The sequence below is a fragment of the Vitis vinifera genome, chromosome 6 (genome assembly GCF_030704535.1).
Source record: "Vitis vinifera cultivar Pinot Noir 40024 chromosome 6, ASM3070453v1".
In the NCBI taxonomy this organism is placed as follows: Eukaryota; Viridiplantae; Streptophyta; class Magnoliopsida; order Vitales; family Vitaceae; genus Vitis; species Vitis vinifera.
The window spans coordinates 2,053,443-2,075,002 of NC_081810.1; the positions used below are offsets into that span (position 1 = coordinate 2,053,443).

Here is a 21,560-nt window from a genome sequence, read left to right on the forward strand (position 1 = left end):
TTAAATATTTTGTTTATGTCTTTTTAAATAACTTTAAAATAAAAAATGTCAAATATAATTATATTATGCTTCTTCTTTTTTTTTTTTCTTTTTTGTTACTATCTCAAAATAATATGTTACTTAATATTAAATTTTGGTATAAATTTACAAATGATGAATTTGAAAAAGTCAGTACTCAACCCTACGGTCCCAACCTCAACGACCCGTCAATCTATTGCAGGTAATTCTGCTTGGCAGTTCTTCCTCATAGTCAACTCTGTGGAATTTGGGACGAGGGATAATTTTTCAAAGGAGGGTGTTTGGGGGGATAGAAAAAACTGATGAGAAAAAAGAATGATTAAATTCGCAATACTCGAGTTCTATGCAAAGAATGCGTTTGGAAAAACGAGTCTCTATTGGCTTTTGGAGTTCTACGGTGTTTGGATGCCAAATTGTTGAACTAAATCAACCTCTGTTTTCCAGGAAAATTGCTTCCACTTCTTTCTGGGATTTCGGAGCTACCCCGCCGATTTCAACTTCCAAACTGAATTTTGGTGGCTTCATCTGTTTCATGGTAAGTTCTATAACCTAAATGAATGTAATGATTTGCTTATTTTACTGTTAAAATTTTCTCTGCTGTGATGAGATAAATTTGGAATAGGGATTTTGAATTGCTTGTTATGGAATGATAGGAGGAGGGATTGAAATTCTCTGAATCGTATTTCATTTGATTGATGTCTTATTTTCTATTGGAATGATTTTAATGAAAGTCAGCAATATAACCTGAGTGAATCTACCTTTCAAATTTCTTAAAAGCTGGAAGAAGGGAGTATATAAGGCTTTAACATTCAGTTGATATGTTGCAGAATGTAGAATCTTCTAGGTCACTGTTCATCTTTTTTTTTGTAGGACTAGTCAATCTAATTAGTTGCAAAAACTTTGACAAATTTGAGGGAATTGGATTCATGATTTAGAGTAGTAGATCAATTCTTTTCAGATTTTTTTGTTTATATCTTTTGCTAAGTTGGCCCTCTAAATTGATTGAGATAATGACTTTTAAAAAGTTACAATTAGGAGCCTTGTTTATATCTTTGGGTGTTTTTTCTTTTTTTCTTTTTTTTCTTTTTTTTTTATATGTTTTTGTGGTGGACCTTGGGTGCATTGCACTTCTTTTTTTTTCATTTTCCTGTGACCTAAAACTATAATTTCTAAACCAAGTGATTGAGAAGCTCAATAGTAGGCATCAATCTCTTTTCAGTGACACATCTTGTCCACCAACCCCAAACTCCAAAACTCTTCCTGCTCAAACGGAGTGCCATGTCATCCTAGATCCAATTATCATTCCAAAATTTGCCAAGCTGAATGTCAGAACTTACACATCTGAACTAGATGAATGAAACTTCCAGATTGCCTAATGTGACATCCTAAAACTATGTTGAGCCGAATATTGAAGTTCAAAATCGGCAACATTGACAACCTTCCGGAATTGAGTTAGTACTGATCTCCCATGACAGCTGCTGGATACATATCTTATTTCCTAGGAAAATACAATGCAGCATCACAAAAAATCCGTGCAAACTGACACCTAAAACACATATATGTTGTCCAAGTGGTCATCTATGTAACCAAAACCCAAAGCATGCTAAGGTATAAAAGATGAAAAACCAAAAGGAAAAGAAAGCACTCCATTAGAACTCTCATTATATAAAACATGTACTTCTTTTGTGCAATATATTAGTTATGACTAAAATGAAATCCTTGCCGATGAATCAGCAGCTTGAGTTGCCTAACATAATTAAGCTGAATATCTGGTCTTTGCTGATAACCAGGAGCTTGATTTACTTAAAATAATTAAGTTGATGTAAACATATAAGACATAATGGAAAAAAATATATGAAATATACTAAGAAATTAAATAATTTGGGATTCTAAAAGCACAGTCATAGTTCAAGTGCCCTTTTTCATTCCTTCTGTTGATGTGAATAAGAAACTTAAAATGAATAAAATGATTGAGTTTTCAAGTGAAAAAGGATTAATTACAGTGTTTGTTGATCTGATGGAATTTGTTACATGAGAAATTATTTGAAGAAATAAATAAATTCCATCAACCTGTCTAGAAATCATTAAAAAGCATGAAAGTTTATTTTGCAGATAGAAAGTATGGTAAGCATGAAAAGAAATAAATTTTGTTCCATTAAGTCTTATTTTAAAGTGAAAAGCATTTGGGCTATTTAACAGATTGTTTCATATCTAGCTATTAAAAAAACACAGATTTGTTTCGTTAAAACTTATTTTAGGGAAGGAGATTCATGTTTTTCATGACAACAGCAATATGATGTTGATGATAATGAGATGGGCTTTGGTAATCTGGTTGTGAATGGTTGTCAGAGCAGTGTTGTTGGATAGATTAATAGGAATTGTATGAAGTTTGTATTTGTTATGATTCTATTAATGGAAAATTCTCTTCTAGAGTATTTTTTATGATGTGCTATGCATCATATATGCAATCATATCCATCTAAATGCCTGTTCTTAAAATGGATGTGTGGAAACAAGAAGTTTTCCCTTTGCTATAGTTCAAAGTTCTTCTTTGCTATAGTTCAAAGTTCTTCCTCACAATGAAATTCTCTACATTGAAGTTGGTATTCACCATCTTCATCATCTCCATTGTAGTTTCGTACAATCTAAACATTCACCAAAATCTCTTAAACCACTTGTTCAATGAGAACTAACTATATCCACAAGGGAGGAGATCAATTCCACTATGAACCAGTGAATTCATGTTAATTGATTAACAAGTTGAGTTCCCATAAGAAGTAAGTCTTCAAATTCCCAACTTGCTTTCGTTTCCATCCCCTACCCCCCACCCCCCGCACTCCTGCTCTATGATATTCCACATTGGATAGGAGAAAAGTTCCTAACGCTGTATATATATAAGCTCCTCTTAACCTTGTAAACGTATTTTAAAGCAATGAAGGCTCCTTTACACCAAAATAGACAATATTTACATAGTTGGAAGCAGGTTATTACAAATGGTATCAAAGCCAGTCTCCGATCCCGATATGGGGATTTGTTTGGCCTTGTGAAGGGTGTTTGTCTGTTGGGTCCGACAATCCCATGGGACACACATTGGATAAGGGAAAAAGTTCTTGAGGCTACATGTGTATGGGCTCCTCTTCACCTTGTAAATGCGTTTTAAAGTTATGAGGGCCCTTTAAGCCCTCCCTCTCACACACACATTTTTATAATGGGGAATGCACCTCATCAATGAGACAAACCTTGGGTCACATAGGCCCATTCCTCTATTCTATCTATGCCACTTAAGTACTGGGGAAGTTTGATAATATCAAGAGAGCAATAGAGCAGAAGGAAAATTTCCATGTTTTAGACTGTTATCCTCATTGCCAATTCTGCATGTGAGAGATGGGAAAACCGAATTGATCATGGAAAGAAAAAGGTCCAGTCCCCTGACTGTATAGTCACTCAATTTTTGCTAAAATTTATTTTGAGGTGAGTGGAAATAAATCTAACACAAGTGTAATGTCCATGCACAAATACTGGACATATAGACAAATAAATAGACTAAGAAAAAAAAAACAATTGTAAAATTAATACATAGAATAATGAATAAACCAATATGCAGCAAAACAGGTGTCAAAATAGTAATAGGAAAAACTACTCTTTTCAAGGAATACAACAAACTAAAAAATGGATTGAAGCTAAAGCTAAATATCATTTGCTGCACTTTCGGATTTTTCCTTATTGTGCTTTGCTGTAAATGGTAATTGAGATCCACCAATAGTAGCACAGGTTTATAAAAGCGACCACTACTAGCATACGGTAATATTGGTCCAGACGACTGTGGTTTATGGTGTCAGCAAACCACCCTCTAAATGTATAAACACAAAGTCCATTGAGGAAGCTTCCAATCCCTATAACACAGTCATTGATTGCTGATCCATATCCCACCATGGATTCTGAAACGTGATTACTGAAGAACTCGACTAGCCCATCGATAGCAAACCCTTCCATAAGACCCAACAGGAAGAACTGTGGAGCTAGCCATAAGTTACTCATGGGTATTGTGTCTTTTGGCTTGTCTACTAAATCACTCTTGTAAACTATCTTCAACCTGCGAACCTCAACCCGCCATGCAACACTGCAGCAGAATACAGACAGCACCATACCAATCCAAATTCTCAATATTTGACGAAGATTTTGTTGTGCTTTAGGGATCTTTCTGGAGAATGATAGGTTATATAGATATGACATTGTGCCTCTGAATATGTACCTAACCAAAAGAAGAATATAGATGGAGACTGTCTCTTCCATATCATTTCCTTGCTCGGTAAAGAAAGTGTTTGCTGTCGACAGAACCAGACCGAACCCGATGAAGGTACTCCACATAGGAACCATTGTCAAAAGAAGCTTTATTTCCTTTACTTGTGTTACAGTGAAAAGCCGTCCTTCACTTTCTTGTTCTTTTACACTAAGAGAAGAGGATTCTTTAATGGCAGCTTTGTCTAACCATCTGCAATCCAAAGAGTTTATATCTTACATTGACACCAACTTTCCTACTTTTATATTGATAAATATTAAAGGAGTTTACTTGTATGTGTGTGTGTGTTTGTGCATGTAGAGATAGAAATAGATAGATAGATAGATAGATAGATATAAAGAGAGAGACCTGAAGAATTTGATTTGAGGTGCCAAGTAGGGCTGATGTCCATTTTGCTTGAAGAACTAGACTGACAGACAGACAGACAGAGAAAGAGAGAGAGAACTAAAGAATTTGACTTGAGGTGTGAAGTAGAGTTGATCTCTCCATTTTTCTTGAAGAACTGATGAGGGCTAAGAATTTATTTGTACATGTATGTATGTATGTATGTATGTGATGAAGGCTAAGAATATATATATATTTAGAGAGAGAGAGAGAGAGAGACCTGAAGAATTTGACTTGAGGTGCCAAGTAGAGTTGATGTCCATTTTGCTTGATGAACCGATGAGGGCTAAGAATTTCATCATTCATGTGGAACTTATCATGTGTAGAAGGGTAGTCAAGGTGCCTTTTCAATAGGGCAGCCTTAAAGACAAGGAAAACATTGGTAAGATTACTCCCTGTCCGTTCACTGTGATGGTAGAAGGGGATAGCACACAAGAACAGCAAGCCAGCAGCTCCCATCAAAGATGCTGAATAAATGAATTTTCTTGGCCAAGAAGCTCCAAAAAAAATCCAGGGACTGACATATGCACTCAAGCAGGCAATGGACCACCAAAATTTTCTTCGAGCCTCTACACGATCCTCATTAATCTCTGGGTTTGGTTCATGGTTTCTTAACTGATCAACAAGATATCCTTCTAAAATAGGCTGCCCTCCTGCTTTTCCGACTGCTATTAGAACAACAATCATGTAGAATAGTCCAACTTCAGTACTTTGAATTATTAGTTTCAAGGCTGAAAGGTATAACAACACCAGACCCTGCAGGAACAATTTTTGGTTTCTTTTCAGAACAAAAGGTTAACAAAAATAGTATACAATATGCAACAGATGTTGGTATTAATTATTAAGGGAAGAGGCATTGCTATCCATCTTTCCTACATGAAGATAATGAACTAATAGCCTTTTGTATATAGTTTTTTCTAATGAGGACAAACATAATGTTATTACTCATCAATTATTTCTTCTTAGATGTCAGATTATACACATTTAGACAGAATAAACTCACAGTAATATAGGCTGCAGTTGAACAGATGATCACTTTGAGGCGCAATATGTGGGCTTCTGAGATGTAAGTCATGACAATCACCATGGTTGTAGACAGCCCCTCTTGTACATTCACAATGGCTACTGCTTTGAGGAGATTGTCTTCCTTCCAAGTGTCAGTGAAATATGTAATCAGCACAGACACCACTACATATTCTGCAAACTTGTGGCTGTAAACCAAACCTGAAGTAGAGTTTACAAGGTTACATGACAAACTTTAATCCGCTTGGACTCCCTAATTAGAAAAGCCCCTTAACATTTCCTCATTCCAACAATAACAAAAAGGTCTTTGCAGGTGGAAGTGGCTGCTTCCAGAAGGTCATAAAGCTCGTCATTTAATCATTTTGTGTGGACAATAGAGTCATTATTTGGGAGAAGATTACTTTTTACTAGATTTTGTTGATATGATAGGGTCTGATCTTTATTAGATTTTATTAATATGTTGGGATCTTTGTGTTGTGTGGACACTCTTGTTATTCTTCTTTTGTGTAATGGGTATCCATTAAGCCTTTTATTAGCTTCCTATCCATATCTTGTTAATATTTAGAAGGAAAATACCAATTTTAGGTTTTGAAAGTAGTATGCAAATCAAATGGTTGGGTCATAGGATGTGGTTGATGTTGTGAACAATTTTGCAAGTATTTAGAACAAATCAGACTGGGGTTTGGGCTCTGTTTCTCACTCTGCAACCAAGATTTCATGGGATCTTTTGCCTTGATTTCTACTTGACCATTGAAAATATAGAAATGCAGTAGCATACCCAGATATGTTACATATTTTCACATATGGTTTTTGGTAAACATCTAGGCAAAATATCATCCACAAACTAGCTACTGTAGTGCTACTATTCCTTGGTATTTGCATCTCCATAGTCAGTATGAAGCGAGAAAAGGACTTGCATGCAATAGCTTTTTTCTGCTTCCATTTGACAATATTCAACACCAACGATGTCGGTCTTCACCTAGTCAACCCACAAAGTCCAGATTAAGCAACATCTATTTTCATCAAAATGATATAGTAGGTGTTTGAATTTGTCTCGCACTGGAAATTGCAGGGCTCTAGTCAAGATTAAGCAGTATTAGTACCTGATACAAATGGCGCAGCTTTACAGAAGCAAATGTAATAGCCCATCCACGCACGGGTCCTTCTTGTTGTCTCCAGAAAGGGAAAGCAGAAAAGATAGAAACAGGAATCTACCCTGTGACAGAGGTTCAAGAATGAATTTTCCATTATTCTGGGCTGCAGGCTGCTTCTTCTGTCTGTAAACACCCAACTGTTAGGAAACCCTTTGTTTTAATTTCTTAGTAAAAAGAAGCGAAAGTGAGAAGACACCAGTCAGCAGAAGTAGAGAGTAATTCTTACTAGCTTGGAGGTCAAGTTTCTGAGTCCAACAGATACCAGCTTGGAGCTCAAGTTTGAGTCCAGTTTCAGAGTCTAAATAGTTATAGTTTTTTGTCTCGTTTTCAAAGTCACTCTCAAAAATGAAAGCAAAGAAAAAAGCATGGAGTTGGAAGCTACTTGGCTACTTCTTGGATGTCCCTCAACCGCGTAAAATTCCTACATGTTGGGCATCAAATCTGCTGGGCGTTTTCCAGGCTATTCTACATTCATTTTGCTGCACTTTCTGGGCATGTTGTCCCAAGTTCACCCACGGTTGCTGGTAGGGTCAGGCATTGGCAGCAGTAACTGTAGTACAGAGTTACTAGAGTCTTTATCCCTTCAACATTGTCATGTGCAGTTTTTGAAAATTTTGAGAGAAAATAAGACGAGAAGAAAAAAAAAAGTTAAAATAAAATATAGATTTAGGTTATGTTCTGTTCCCATAGGCTATGTTTGGTTCCCGGAAAATTTGAGGGAAAATGCGAGGGAAAGAAAATATAAAGGAAAAGTAGAAGAAAAGAAAAAATGAAGGAAAATGAAAAAATAGATTAAAAGTTGATAAATTATTTTTTTTTGTTACTTCAAACTCATTTTATTTATTTTAACTCATCAATATAAAGATTAAATAATTTAAAAATACATAAGTTTTTAATTAGTTTTAATTATATTTGATTTTCTTTGATATTTTTCATAGGACAACCAAACATGAGAAAATTATTTTCCTTAGCATTTTTTTTCTTTCCTTTGTACTTTCCGGGAACCAAACATAGCCATAAGGTATTAAGGAAAAAAATTGTTTAGAATTTTTTTTTTTTTCATATTTGTTTAAATTTAAGGGTTATTCGATTAAAATGAGTGAAATTATCTCAAGTTTATGAAACTAACCTTCCACTTCTTTCAATCCGATAAAATATTCATTTTTAACACAAATATCTTCATTTTTTTCTTGTAAAAATAATTCTTTATTTTAAAACACGAAACATTAAAAGGTATTTATATCAAAAATAGGTTAAAGGTGATAGTTTTTACAAATTTTGAATCTTTTCATATTTTTAACCAATTAATCCTAAATTAAAATTAATTAAAATTTTATTTATTTTAAAAATATTTAATTTTTATATAAATATAGGAAAAATAAGATGAATGAGTTTCAAGTAGTACATATGAATAATTTATTGATTTTGATTTTATTTCTTTCTTTCTTTTTTATTTTTCTTTTCTTTTTTTTTTTTTTTTGGTCTTTCTTTCTCAAAATTTTGAGGAACCGAACATGGTCTTACTAATTTTTTTTCATATTTTAAAAATTTTATTTTTTTTCTTTTTTTGTATTTTATCTTATAAATTGAAGAATTTCCTTTTCTTTTTTTTCCCTTTGTTTTAATGGGGTATTTAAAAAATATTTTCTTGAAATAATATCATTTTGAGAAGGAAAAAAAAAATCCTTTCTCCTAGGAGGATAAGGATGGAAAAAATGATACTACCGAAAATATCATTGTTGTGGACTTTTCAATGCTTTTAAAACTACTTATTATGGAACCTTTTACTTGTCCAAGTCTAATGTGTCTCAGTTTAAAATCATACAACTAAAATTAAAAAAGTTTGTTTTTTTTTCTTGTAACAAATCATGATGTTGAAACACACTTTGGCATGACATGTGAAATCATTTCAATAATGATTGTTTTGTTTCCAAAAATGATTTCACATGGTATTAAGTTTGACTTCGAGTGTTGCATCTTGGGGATTAGAATTGTCTATTTCAAACGGGATTCAAAAATAAAATATTTTACGAAACCAAAAATAGAAATAATACTTTATATTTCAAGTGTTACGAGATCAAAGTATTTTATATTTCAAATTTAATTATATTAAATTTAAAAGTTAGATTATTAATTAAGAAATGCCTAAATTTCTAACAAGAAAACTTAGACTTTACGAAAAAAAAAAGAAAAAAAATAAGAATAAAATATAAAATTAGCAATTTATTTGCCTTTAATATTTATATTTTTATATTTAAAAAAAAAAAAAAAGTTGTCATCAAATATGTATGTTTTGTGTATAAGTGAATCATAATTATATTATTACCAAGAATGAAAAAGTATCAGTAATCATAAATATATCGATACTTTGATTTTACAGGAATTTTGAAGATATATTGTTGGATATTTTGACTTAAAATATTAATAAGTCAAAAATTAATTAAAAAAAAAACTCATGAAAATATTGTGAAAAATTATAAAAAAAAAATGATATAAAAACTACTAATATAAATATTGAGGTTGTTTTGTTAAAAAAAAAAATTGATATATGTAAAATATAAGTTGTGATATATTGTTTATAACTTGAAAACATACTTCATGTATTTTTATCTTGTATTTAGTTATTATATAAAAGACATAATAACCCAAATTAATTAATTTATAATAATTTTATTCTAATTAATTTATGATATTTGTTGATATACATATGGGTTATATATTTAATGTCGATAATATAGATATATATAAAATATGTTCGATAATGTTAAGAATGATTGGTCAGTTAGTGATAGGGGGTTCTTGTGAGCGTGAGGTTAAGGATTTAAATCCCCTTAGCCTCCAATTATCTTCAAAAAGGTAAAAAATAAAAATAAAAAAACAAACAAAGGTGCATTTAAGTATAGGAGATTCCCAAGAGTGCAAAGTGTGTTAGGCTAGGCTGGGCTAGTTGGTGCGAGAATGTAGGCTGGAGACTTAGCCCATTGTAAGATTTTTGAAAAAAAGAAAAAAAATGGATGACGTGGTATTAAAATATCAACACGTCAATCGAAAAATCAATATATCATCGAAAAATAGTTGATTTTATGGAAATATCATGTCTTCGATATTTCTCCTACATGTACCATGTCAAAGGTTACTGATACACGATATTTCACCGTTATATCGCAATATTTTCATCCTTGATTATTACAAATCATCAATACATTAATGTAATACTTTATCTATTCAATTGTTTTTCATAAGATACAAAGGTTGGATTATGTTATTCATAACCAAAAATATTTCTTTATAACAAACTGGGCCCTAGCTAACCTATACATTCAACTCCCTCATGCTTGAATTTTGTTGCACATGATCTTCTTCTTCACCACAACTAAATGATTGTATCAAACACAATGAGAAGTTTTGAGGAACTATTAAAGTTGTCTCCTTGAATTGCCTTTTCAAGCTTAACACAAGTTCCACTAAAATGTTTGCATGAGAAGTGTCCATTTTTTCTTTCTTCAAGTATAGTGCACACACACCCTTCAAACGTGAGGGGGGATAACATGAAGCTTGTCTTAGAAATGTTGAAAATGGATGACAGAGGGAGGTTTAGTTCAAATATCAGCAACCTAGTTAAGAAAAGAAACATGTTGAATAGAGCTTATGTTGAACAACCTTGTCACAAACAAAATGCATCTCTATCTCAATATATTTTGTTCAAGCATGAAAGACTGGATTATTAGTAAAGGCAATAGAGCTAAAGTTGTTGCACCAAAGTACCAAAGGTTTCAAAGACGGAAAGCACATGATGAATATGCAAAGTGCAAAATGTTTCTCCTATATGAGATATGGACTCTCCATTGCCCATGTATATTTTTTCAAGACCATCATAAGTCGACTTATTCATAAGATTTTCAAGTTCTAGTGTACAATGATTGGTAGCTCCTAAGTCTAGGAACTAACAAGAGTCATTTACTGCTTCAAGAGTTGCAATCATAGCAGTCATGTAATAAGGATCAAAGGTATAATTTTAAGCTTGAAATTCTTGATCAAATATATGGAAGCATTGAACATATGTGTGACTTGTTTATGGAAAATTTGACATTATGGTTTTATGCTTTGATGATATCAACCATTGGCTCGTCCTCTTCCATGTTGAGGTGAATAGTTTGATCGTCTTCCTCCTATATTGTGATAGAGTCTTCTTCCTTGACCAAATTGAAGTGTGATATTAGAGTTTGATGTGGTTGTATTAATATCCAAAGAACTTGTCTCAACTGTGTTGTGACGATGTTATTATAGTCTAGTCTCATATACCTTTAGCAATGTTGCAATATCTTCAAACTTGAATGGTTCACTTCTTGAAGTAATAAAGACAATAAAGGCATCATACTCGAGGCCTAAGCTAGCAAGAACGAGCAATATTTGATCTTCTTTAAAGACAACATGATTGGTGGAGGCTAGGGCATCAACAATACCTTTCATTTTGAGAAGGTACTCAACCATGATCAATCCTCCTTTCTTCATAGTTTGAAGCTACATTCTGTGTTGCATGATTCATGTTTTAGATTGAAAGGTGAAAAGTTTCTCTAACCTCAACCAGATTTCAAAGGAGTTGTTGAATCTATTGAAATTTGAATCAAATTATTTATTTTTTGTTTTTAGGAAAGCCAATAATTATGTAGTTTGTGTCTTAGTAAATTACTTTTTAAAATTTGACTAGGATTAAGATACTATTGGTTTAGGGTTAATCCATAAGACCATAAATATATGGTTTTATGATATATTTAGAGAGATAGAAGAAAAAAGTAAGAAAAGATTTAAGAGATATAGGCAAAGGGTGTATTAGGTTTTGGATAGAGAAAGATTGAGAGAGTTTGAAATGCGTAATCTTAATGTTTATAATAAATTTGATTTCCCTTTTTCTGTGGATGTAGGTATATTGAGCCATTTATTTTATTTTATTTTATTTTTCTGTATTACATTTGGATGTTGTAATCTTTTCTAACAAATGGTATAAGAGCTTCCATATACATGCTAGATCCAACCATATGTGGAAGAATGTTTTCGCTCATCAAGGATAAAAGCCAACAAACAAAGAGTTGGATCTTATTGTTGCCATGTGATGAAAGCATGATTAACTTGGCAACTTTTTTAATCATATTCAATTAGAAATGGTAGAAAATATGATTTTTCTTATAAGATAAAATGTTGCCGACCATGGCCTTAATTGGTTGCCATCACTTGTTGACACCATAACAAAAAATTATTTATATCTAATTTCACGATAAGGGGATGGTTGGATGCTCTTGAGATGAGATTTCCAACCATGGAAAGTTTGATACAAATGATTAGAGGAGATGGATATTTGTAGTGATGTTTTTCCTTTAACCTCTTTGGACTATAGCACTCAACTATGAAAGGGGCACCAAGTGCATTTAGGATATGCTACTCTTATACCATGTGTTAAGAAAGGTAAATAAAAATTTTTAAAGCATATATGGATACATCAATTCTTGTTTTTTATACTTCGCAAAAATAGTAATAACTCTTAATTTCAAAGACTTACCTTAAATAAGATATAGTTTTTTGAAAAATTGCTTCAAAAAATTAAGGTACCAAACAACTTTTACTATCTCAAAATTTTTAAAAATTTTGAAAGTAATTTTTAAAAACACAAGATCAATATGGATTTATATAAAAGTTACTATTATTTTTTATTTTTAAATACAAAAAAAAATGTATCCAAACTAGAATTTCATAAAATAAATAAATGAAAATATCAAGCATGTATTTAGGGTACAACTATGTGAGTAATAATATGAAAATTTTAATTAATGTTTTTTTTAAAAAAAAAAGACCAAAATAATAATGTAAGAAAATTATGACCTAGAAGAATGTGATTGGGGTACGAAAATATAACAAAGGTAAGAAGAATGTTATTCATTCATAAAGAGATGATTAATGTATGAAAATTAAGACCTAGGTATTAAGGTACATCGATTGTAATTAATTAGGATATAAAAATTGTTATTAGGCATGAAGAATGTGATCAAAATACAAAAAATGACTTAGTTACAATAAATACAACAATGTATAAACAAGTATGAAGAATATGATAGGGGTATGAAAAATATAATTAAGTTACAAATAATATAAATTATGATACAAATAATGTGATTAGAATATAAAAAATATGACTATGATACTGAGATATGAAAATTATAAAAAAGTTTAAAAACATAACTGAAGTACGAAAAAATGAGTAATACATGGAGAATGTGAGTATGGTGAAATTAGTATAATCAAAGAACTACACAAATATGATTAATATATGAAAATATATCATCTAAGTATATGTATTGTGATCAAAATACGAAAATTATGACTAAAGTACTAACAATATGACCACTATACAAAAATTACGCTAAGATTTGAAAAATTGACAAGGTACCATATGAAAATTAGACCTATATACAAAAAAATAAAACCTAGATACAATCATAAATCAAGGTGATCACAAAAGATAATAAATTAAGTTGATCACAAAAGATAATAAATCAAGTTGATCACAAAAAGATTTAATAATCATGGATTAATAGGCTATTTGTCTGACATTTATTTATTTTTAATAAATCCTTAGATCTTTAGAAATAGATGTGGCTCTCCCCTCCCCTAGACTAGATGTTTAAGAATCTGTTTGGCAGTGTTTTTTAAAAAAAAAACATTTTTAACCAAAAAAATGTTTTTGAAAAAAAGAAAAGAAGCACTTTTAAAATTTTGAAAAATCACTTGAAATATAGAAAAATTATTTGTAGTATTTTATGAAAAAACATTTGATAGATGATTCTCTTAAAAACAATGTTAAATAAAATATTTTCATTAAAAACGCTTTAAGTAAAACCACCGTAAAACACACTTTCGGGCTAGAAATTATACTTTGATGAGGTATCCAAAGCCATGCAAGACACGTGTCCACCTCTCCGAGCCTAGGGCATAGAGAATATGATTATAATAAGCAAAACGTTAGTAAGGTACAAAGAATATGATCAAAATACAAATAAGGTGTTAAGAATACTATCAACGTACAAAGAATACAGTAAAAATATTAAATTATAAAAATTGTGACTCAAGTAGTAATAATATGATCATTGTATAAAAATGTGATGGAAGGGCAAAAAAAAAAAATACCAAAGTCATAAAGGTAGGAATAATGTGTATAAAATAAATAAAATAAAAAATTATATAATAATATATGGGTTGATATATATATATATATATGTATATATATATATGTATGTATATATGTATGTATATGTATTTGCATAATACATACAGTCTAAACTCATATAAACTTTTTCTTTTAGTTACATTCCTTCCTTCAACGAATTTTTAAAATATTTTTATTATCTTTTAATGTATACGTGGCAATAAATGATGTATATCTTCGGTACCTAAGTTTGGGCCGTATCCCATAAAGAAAATAAATTCAAAGTTGATGAAGCCACTTTCGTCACCTTTTTGTGGCATATTATGTTACATGCATTGAATATAGCCTTTTTGTTGAAAAATGCCCTTGCTACATTGTATTTTATTTTTATTTCTTTCAATAAAAAAATAAATGGCTATATTCAATGAATCTAGGGTTAAAGGTTTTCCTCCTCTTACTTATGGCCTCACTCATCAATTATCCTTGTGACTTTACCTTCTCCTTTTCCTTTAATCTACTAAGAATGTGTGAGGGCTGGTTTAAAAATGCTTTGGAAAATAATTCTTAAAAAAATAAATTTTGAAAATTATTACTAAAAATAAATAACAATTAAAATTATGGAATGAGTTTTTTTTTTTTATTCTTGTTGAAAGTATTGTATATTTTTTATGACTGTAAAAGTTTTTATGATATTCTCTATATTTTTAATTATTTCTTAAAATAATGGATCGTGTTTTTTAAAATAGAAAACTATTTTTTTAGAATTAGAAAATCAAACTTTCTTTCACAACATTTTAAAAAAAAATAGCTTTCTTGTTTTCAAAATAAAAAATAAAAAATAAAAAATAATTTTTACAATTTAAATAACATCTTTTAATTATTTTTAATATTTATTTAAAAAAATAATTATATAAATATAAAAAAAATTAAAAATAAAACATTAAAAATAAAAAGTTATTTTTAAAATATATTTAAAAATATAGAATATTGATAACAATTTGAATGATTAAATGCTCACACTTCATCTTCATAAATATTTTTTATTTTCATTAATAAATTTTAAGGTCATGTTTGACACTCTTTTGGATTATTAAAAAGGTTTTCAAATATGTTTTAATAATAATGTCATGTTTTTATAAAATAGTTTTTTTAAGTAGGAGATTTGTGACTTTCTATATATTAAATAAGATTTTTTTTTCCTTTTCATTGCTATTAGAAGTTTTAACTATCCAAACAAGTCCTAATCGAGAATCTAATTAAAATTAAAATATTATTTTAATTAATAATATTATCCATAGATATACATGAGCTATAAAATAAAATCAATTTTAAAAAAGAAAAAAAATGCAAATATAGAAAAATTGAAAACTAAGGGTCCATCATAACAATACGAAAACTGGCCCGACCGGTTTGGACCAGCCGGATGTGCAGCCTTGTAAATCGGAACACTGGGTCAGCTCTTGTCCATATGTGAACACTATCGGCCGCCTCGCATCTCTCGTTCTTTGCTTTCTTGTTATTTCCTATTTTGTTTTTTAAATTCAGAGTTAATTTTGGTTTTTCAGAAAGAGAGAGGAAAATTGTGAGTAGGGGTTTTGAAGAATTCGATTGCATGCGATAAGATGGGAGAATTTGAAGAGATTGGAGTTGATATGTGGTATGTTTTATGTACTTTTTCGTATACCCTAGGGCTTCAATTTGTAGTCTTTTTTCTCTTTTCATATGTGAGGATTCTGTGTTGTGGGCTGTTGAGTTTTTGATAAAATAAAATAAAATAAAATAAAATTGGTGTGTTTTGTTAAATTTTGTATGCCGTGGAACGATTTTGGTCTAATTTTGTGGAATTCGAGCAGGGTTTATGAAATTTTGTGAATTGTTGAGAAGTCTGGGAACTGGGTTGTGTTTGGTATTTGTTTGGATTTTTCCATCACCCTAGACTTCGATTCTTTGTTTTCTCTCTTCACGCTCATATTTGATAGGAATTTTGTGTTGTTTGGTCATTAAATTCTTTGGGTAAAAACAATGGGTGTGATTGAATTTTTTTTTTTGCCATAGGAAAAATTAAAAGTGAAATCTTGGGAAGCTGGTTGTGTTTGGTCGTGAGGAAATGGAGGGATGGAATTTGAAATTTCATATTTCCATGTTTATGGCAAAGTTGCCCTGGAAAGAAGAAGTGTTGTGGATCCCTCTGATTTAGAATTCCAAGTCAAAGCCAATTCCATGGAACCAAACAGGTCCTAATCATGGTTTCATGGAATTCCGGTTGGGCTTGTGAAGTTATTACGAAATATATATATTTTTTAATATGATAAAATAGATTCATGTTATGAATATTTTGAGAAGTTGGTTTTGATAAAGTTGTACGGGATTGGGATTTGGGGGCTGGAATTGGAGAACTGAGTTCAGTTTTCACTATTTGGTTGCTTTTAGTACCAATAAATTTGGACATGAGTTTGAATTGGCAATGATTCAAAGAGCTTATGTTTGTATAAGTTTGAGATGGCACTGATTGGATTCGCCTTTCTTTCAAATTTCCAGAAACGAATTTAGGTGACAGAATGAAGCAAAAGTTGCATATCCAACTGTTACAAGTTCAATGCTTATGTAAACATGTGCTTTTTTATTTACCACCTATTTGCACAGAAAAAGGATTTTCTAATACTGGTGATTTGAAATTAAAAAGAAAATTTGATTCTGGGTTGCTCAATGGATCCTAAATTCAGTATTATTCTTGAAACTATTAGTGTCTATTAGAAAAGAAGGAATTTTGTGACAAAATGTGTCAGGTGTCTCTGGGTTTCTTTTTCCTAAAGGTAATTTGTTTTGAATGGAGCACCTTTTGATTGTTGACAGCATGTTGGGTGACAGCTCTGATATAGAAGTTGATGAGGTAAGGTGTGAAAATATCGCGGAGAAAGATGTCAGTGATGAAGAGATTGAAGCAGAGGAATTGGAGAGACGAATGTGGAAGGACCGTATTAAACTCAAGAGGATCAAGGAAAGACAAAAGATCACAGCCCAACAGGCTGCCGAGAAGCAGAAGCCCAAACCGAATGCTGATCATGCTCGGAGGAAGAAAATGTCTAGAGCGCAAGATGGGATTCTTAAATACATGCTGAAGCTGATGGAGGTGTGCAAAGCTCGTGGGTTCGTGTATGGGATCATTCCTGAGAAGGGTAAACCAGTAAGTGGTGCATCTGACAATATAAGAGCTTGGTGGAAAGAAAAGGTGAAGTTTGATAAGAATGGGCCAGCAGCCATAGCCAAATATGAGGCAGAATGCCTTGCCATGGTCGAAAATGAGAATAATCGAAATGGAAATTCTCAAAGCACCCTTCAAGACCTGCAGGATGCAACGTTGGGGTCACTTTTGTCTTCCTTGATGCAACACTGTGATCCGCCTCAGAGGAAGTATCCACTAGAGAAGGGTGTTCCGCCACCTTGGTGGCCTTCAGGGAATGAGGATTGGTGGGTTAAATTAGGTTTAGCGAGAAGCCAAAGTCCTCCTTATAAGAAACCACATGATCTGAAAAAGATGTGGAAAGTTGGAGTGTTAACAGCTGTGATCAAGCATATGTCACCTGATATTTCTAAGATCAGGAGGCTTGTTCGGCAGTCGAAATGCTTACAGGATAAGATGACTGCAAAGGAGAGCTCGATTTGGTTGGGGGTTTTGAACCGAGAGGAATCCCTCATCCGGCAGCCTAGCAGTGATAATGGGACATCTGGCATCACTGGAACACCTCCAAATGGTCATGATGGAAAGAACAAAGTCGCTGTTAGCAGTGACAGTGATTATGATGTTGATGGTGTTGATGATGGTGTGGGCTCTGTTTCATCCAAAGATGACAGGAGAAATCAGCAGATGGATATAGCGTCATTTGAAGATGATCGCGATAATAGTGGTGCCCAGCCTGTCCAAGATAAAAAAAAGGGGCGAAAACAACTTAAGAGAAAGAGACCCCATGTGAAATCCAGGCCTGTCAATCAAGAGTCTGCACCATCTCTAGAAGAGAATCTACATGAGGAGTCAAGAAACTCTCTGCAACATCTACATAATGAGCCAAGAAATTCTTTGCCTGATATAAACCACAATGATGCTCAGTTGGCTCCATACGAGATGCTTGGCACCCAACAGGAAAATGATAGAGTCACATCTTTGAGGCCTCTGGAGAAAGATCTTGAGAATCAATCCCAGTTACCAGAACCTGAATTTAACCATTTCTCTGCTTTTCCTTCTGCCAATGCAATCTCCACGCAGAGCATGTATGTGGGTGGCAGGCCTTTGCTTTACCCTGCAGTGCAAAATGCTGAGTTGCATCATGGAACTCCTTATGAATTCTATAATCCACCATCTGATTATGGGCACAATCCTGATGGACAACAATCCCATATGGCAATGAATGAAACCCAGATGAGGCTGGAGGATGGCAGAATTCACGAACCTGAACTAAATAGAAATGGAAATGATATTTCTGGTGGTAACTTGCGTCATTATGTAAAAGACACATTTCATAGTGGGCAAGATAGACCTGTGGAAAGTCATTATGGGTCTCCAATCGAGAGCCTGTCACTAGATTTTGGAGGATTCAATAGTCCGTTTGATCTTGGAATTGATGGGACTTCATTAGGTACCCCTGATATAGACTATTTGCTTGACGATGACTTGATCCAATACTTCGGAGCATAGATTGTGAGATTCGGCAAATTCAATTTCAAGCAAATATTGTGAGTGATGCTTCTTTATAAAACTGCTATTTTTTCCATTCATGTTTTAAGATGTTGTGCTATGAATCTTAAATCAATCATTTTTTATTCAGGCTCCGAAAAAAGTTCTGCATCTTTTGCTGACTGGAGTGAATAACTTCTACCTATATTCTTTGGACATGTTACCATAGCTGGTGTAGTCATTTATGGATCTCACAACGGTAAATCATGTGTTTAAATTTTTCATCACTCATTGTATTTAGAAGAAAATTGGTAGAATGGAGAGCTTTGTGTACAAACTTTTGTTATTTTGCTCACTGTCCTTGGGCAAGATGAAATCCAAACTTTGCCCACTGTTTTCCTCCTTTTTCTTACCAGCATGTGCACATGTATATTACTGCATTTGATCTTTTTTCTTTTCCCCTTTTTAATTCAGTTGTTTCTTTCATCTGCAAAATTTGGGCCCATTTGATGGCATAACTGCCCCCTAATGACATGGACGGGCGGTTTTGTATCATATGACAGTGCGGTTTAGTAATACTGGGATTTGTTTTTTTGGTATTACTGAGATGAATATTGATTTTCTGTTCAAGTTTTTGAGTAGTGGGGGAAAGTGAATGTCATTCCCATTCCCATTTTGCTTCTCTATTGTTCAAGGCAGTGAGTGATGGTAGAAACTGCTAGGTGAAGAAGTGTTTTGAGTGTTAGCTTGTGGGGGGTGTCTCCTAATCTTCTTCTGCTTGCAGAGGAGCTTGTCTTTTGGCTTGGCCGTATTCAAGTAGGGTTTTGGGTTTAGGGTGGAGAAAAATTGGAGAAGATCACAAGGTTAAGCATCTGTGTGGGTATTATGGATCCTAATGATGCAGATTTTGAGGTAAAAGAATGATCAATCTGGAAGCTGGTGAATCAGGAAGATGGATAAAGATGTGAGGGGTTTTGTGAAAATTTTCTGTTTTACATCAAGGAAAATGTTTTCTATCATAAAATACGCGGTCAAAATGCCTTTATTGTAATTTAGGACGTTTAAAGCACGGCGGCACGACATGTCAGGGTGATCAATGTGGGGGCCACGGCAATGATTGGAGCCTTTTGGACGTCGTCTTACAAACAGACAAACTTAGCTGCTCTCTGTCTCTCGATGCATCATTCCCCGCGTGTCCGCAGTCGAGCTACCGACTTGGTGAATGACAATGTTACCCCACTCTAAATTAAGCTCCGATGTTGTTGGTGGTCATTTTAGCTTACTTCGAGGTTAGAACTGTCTTTCTAACCCTAATGAGAAAGAAAAAAAATTCAAAGGCTTCGTCAGGATATGTGATATATGATAATACATGTCACCATTTTCTTCTGTATACTGTGAAGAAATTAAGGAGGAGATGGAAAAGAGGAGGTCTGGGGTTGATTTCCACATTTTTGCTAATTTTAATGGTGATTTCACCTCCATTTTTCCACACTTCTCCTACTAGTAAGCCTCTCTCTCTCAGAAACACCCATTTTCTCTTTTCCCAAACTCTGGTGACTAATATATTCATAGCCCTGGTTTTTGAAGGTGGAAGAAAAATGGCAGGTCAGTACAAGACCAGGCAGGCAGAAATGGTAAAATAAAAAGAGAAAAACCCTCTTCCTTGAATACCCATGTCTATTAATTTCAGCTCTGAAATGGGTTCTCTCCATCTTTCTTTTTAATGGTGTTTTTTGCTTTGCTTTTTCCTTTTTCCTTTTTTTGGGGGAAGAAGGAAGTAGAGAGTAGCAGAGGTAATGGTAATGGCGTAGAAGACTATGAAAGGCAAGTTCCAACTGGACCTGACCCACGTCACCACAACTCCAACCCTTCTCCTTAAATACAACCTCTTCCTATGTATCCTGGGATTCTCACCAGAGCTTTTGTTTTTTTGTTTTTTATTTTTTATTTTTTTTAATTTTATTTATGCAGATTAATTATACAGTCTCCTACTGCTAGCTATGTATTAGGGTTTTGTTTAACATGTGAAAGCAAGTTCCATCAATTTTGTTGTTTCTGATACATACAAGCATGTCACCCCCATGATCTGTATTCATTTATTTTCTTAACGTGCAGTTCAAATGTCATGGAGTGAAAATGATAGTTGGCCCAAACATATTAAAGCTTAAATTGCCACTCGACTCTATTAATTTTTCATGTGGTGTGGTTTTTTCCTTTTATTATTGTTTTTTGTTGGATTTATTCTCTTTTCATTCTAACTTTGTTCACTGACTTAATAATTTAATTTAAATCATTAAATATATTTAGTGAAATAAATTTAAAGTAAAAAATAATTTAAGTAATAAATAAAAATAATTAATTTATTTTATATTTTTATCTATATTTATCTTAATTACTTTTATGATTTTTTTTTTCTTTAATTATAATTTTTAAGCATAAATATATTAATTTGATGATTTAAAATAAATTTTAAGTTAATTTTATGGAATGATCTTAATACTTAAAAATAAAAAATTAAGTAATAAGTTTGAAGTCAATAACTTAAGTATGATTTAATTTAAAACCAACTAAAATTATTAAATAATAAATATTAAGTTTTATCAAACATTCTTGTGTTTTTTTACTTAAACCAATATAATTTTTTTTTTCAAAAAATATTCTATTAAAATAGATTATTTGAAATTTCAAAAAGGTTGGATGTGAAAGAAGTGTTTTATGATTTTTTTTTTAATTAAAAATATTTTTAAATACAGAAAAATAAAATGTTTAGTAGATTCTCACAAATATAAAAGAATCAATTTAATGAACTCTTCAAAAT

General features: G+C 32.2%; 2 protein-coding genes and 1 long non-coding RNA gene across 11 annotated transcripts; 2 read left to right on the top strand and 1 right to left on the bottom strand.

Annotated features, from left to right (window-relative positions):
- The first annotated feature begins 226 nt into the window (after positions 1–226).
- Positions 227–7,269, top strand: LOC132253925 (uncharacterized). Its single transcript, XR_009465811.1, has 2 exons — positions 227–553; positions 6,797–7,269. It is a non-coding gene; the product is annotated as an uncharacterized LOC132253925 (long non-coding RNA).
- Positions 3,573–6,972, bottom strand: LOC104879584 (protein NRT1/ PTR FAMILY 5.4). The gene is made up of 4 exons (XM_010652973.3): positions 6,828–6,972; positions 5,705–5,925; positions 4,922–5,457; positions 3,573–4,509 (listed from the first exon to the last, which is right to left on the bottom strand). The coding sequence occupies exons 1-4, from the start codon at positions 6,970–6,972 to the stop codon at positions 3,738–3,740; spliced, it is 1,674 nt and encodes a 557-aa protein (XP_010651275.2). The 3' UTR covers positions 3,573–3,737.
- Positions 7,270–15,476: 8,207 nt separating the features above from the next.
- Positions 15,477–20,786, top strand: LOC100248434 (ETHYLENE INSENSITIVE 3-like 3 protein). Of its 9 annotated transcripts, none has more exons than XR_002030356.2 (6): positions 15,477–15,730; positions 16,927–18,801; positions 18,894–19,001; positions 19,527–20,245; positions 20,330–20,376; positions 20,514–20,786. XR_002030356.2 is itself a non-coding variant. In XM_019220776.2 (3 exons), the coding sequence occupies exons 1-2, from the start codon at positions 15,696–15,698 to the stop codon at positions 18,761–18,763; spliced, it is 1,872 nt and encodes a 623-aa protein (XP_019076321.1). In that variant the 5' UTR covers positions 15,477–15,695; the 3' UTR covers positions 18,764–18,801; positions 18,894–19,228. The 9 variants fall into 9 exon arrangements, 2 of the variants coding, with proteins under 2 accessions (XP_019076321.1, XP_019076322.1); XR_002030355.2 differs by having other exon boundaries at positions 20,517–20,786; XR_009465815.1 differs by having other exon boundaries at positions 19,527–20,376.
- Positions 20,787–21,560: the final 774 nt, after the last annotated feature.

Excerpts from the sequence above, each read along its gene's own strand:
- LOC104879584 (XM_010652973.3), bottom strand. The coding sequence starts at position 6,972 with ATGGAAAATTCATTCTTGAACCTCTGTCACAGGGTAGATTCCTGTTTC. Across the intron at positions 5,926-6,827 it reads AGCTGCGCCATTTGTATCAG|GTTTGGTTTACAGCCACAAG; the intron begins GTACTAATACTG and ends ACTCTACTTCAG. Across the intron at positions 4,510-4,921 it reads CCTCAAGTCAAATTCTTCAG|ATGGTTAGACAAAGCTGCCA; the intron begins GTCTCTCTCTCT and ends TTTGGATTGCAG.
- LOC100248434 (XM_019220776.2), top strand. The coding sequence starts at position 15,696 with ATGGGAGAATTTGAAGAGATTGGAGTTGATATGTG. Across the intron at positions 15,731-16,926 it reads GAGATTGGAGTTGATATGTG|CATGTTGGGTGACAGCTCTG; the intron begins GTATGTTTTATG and ends GATTGTTGACAG.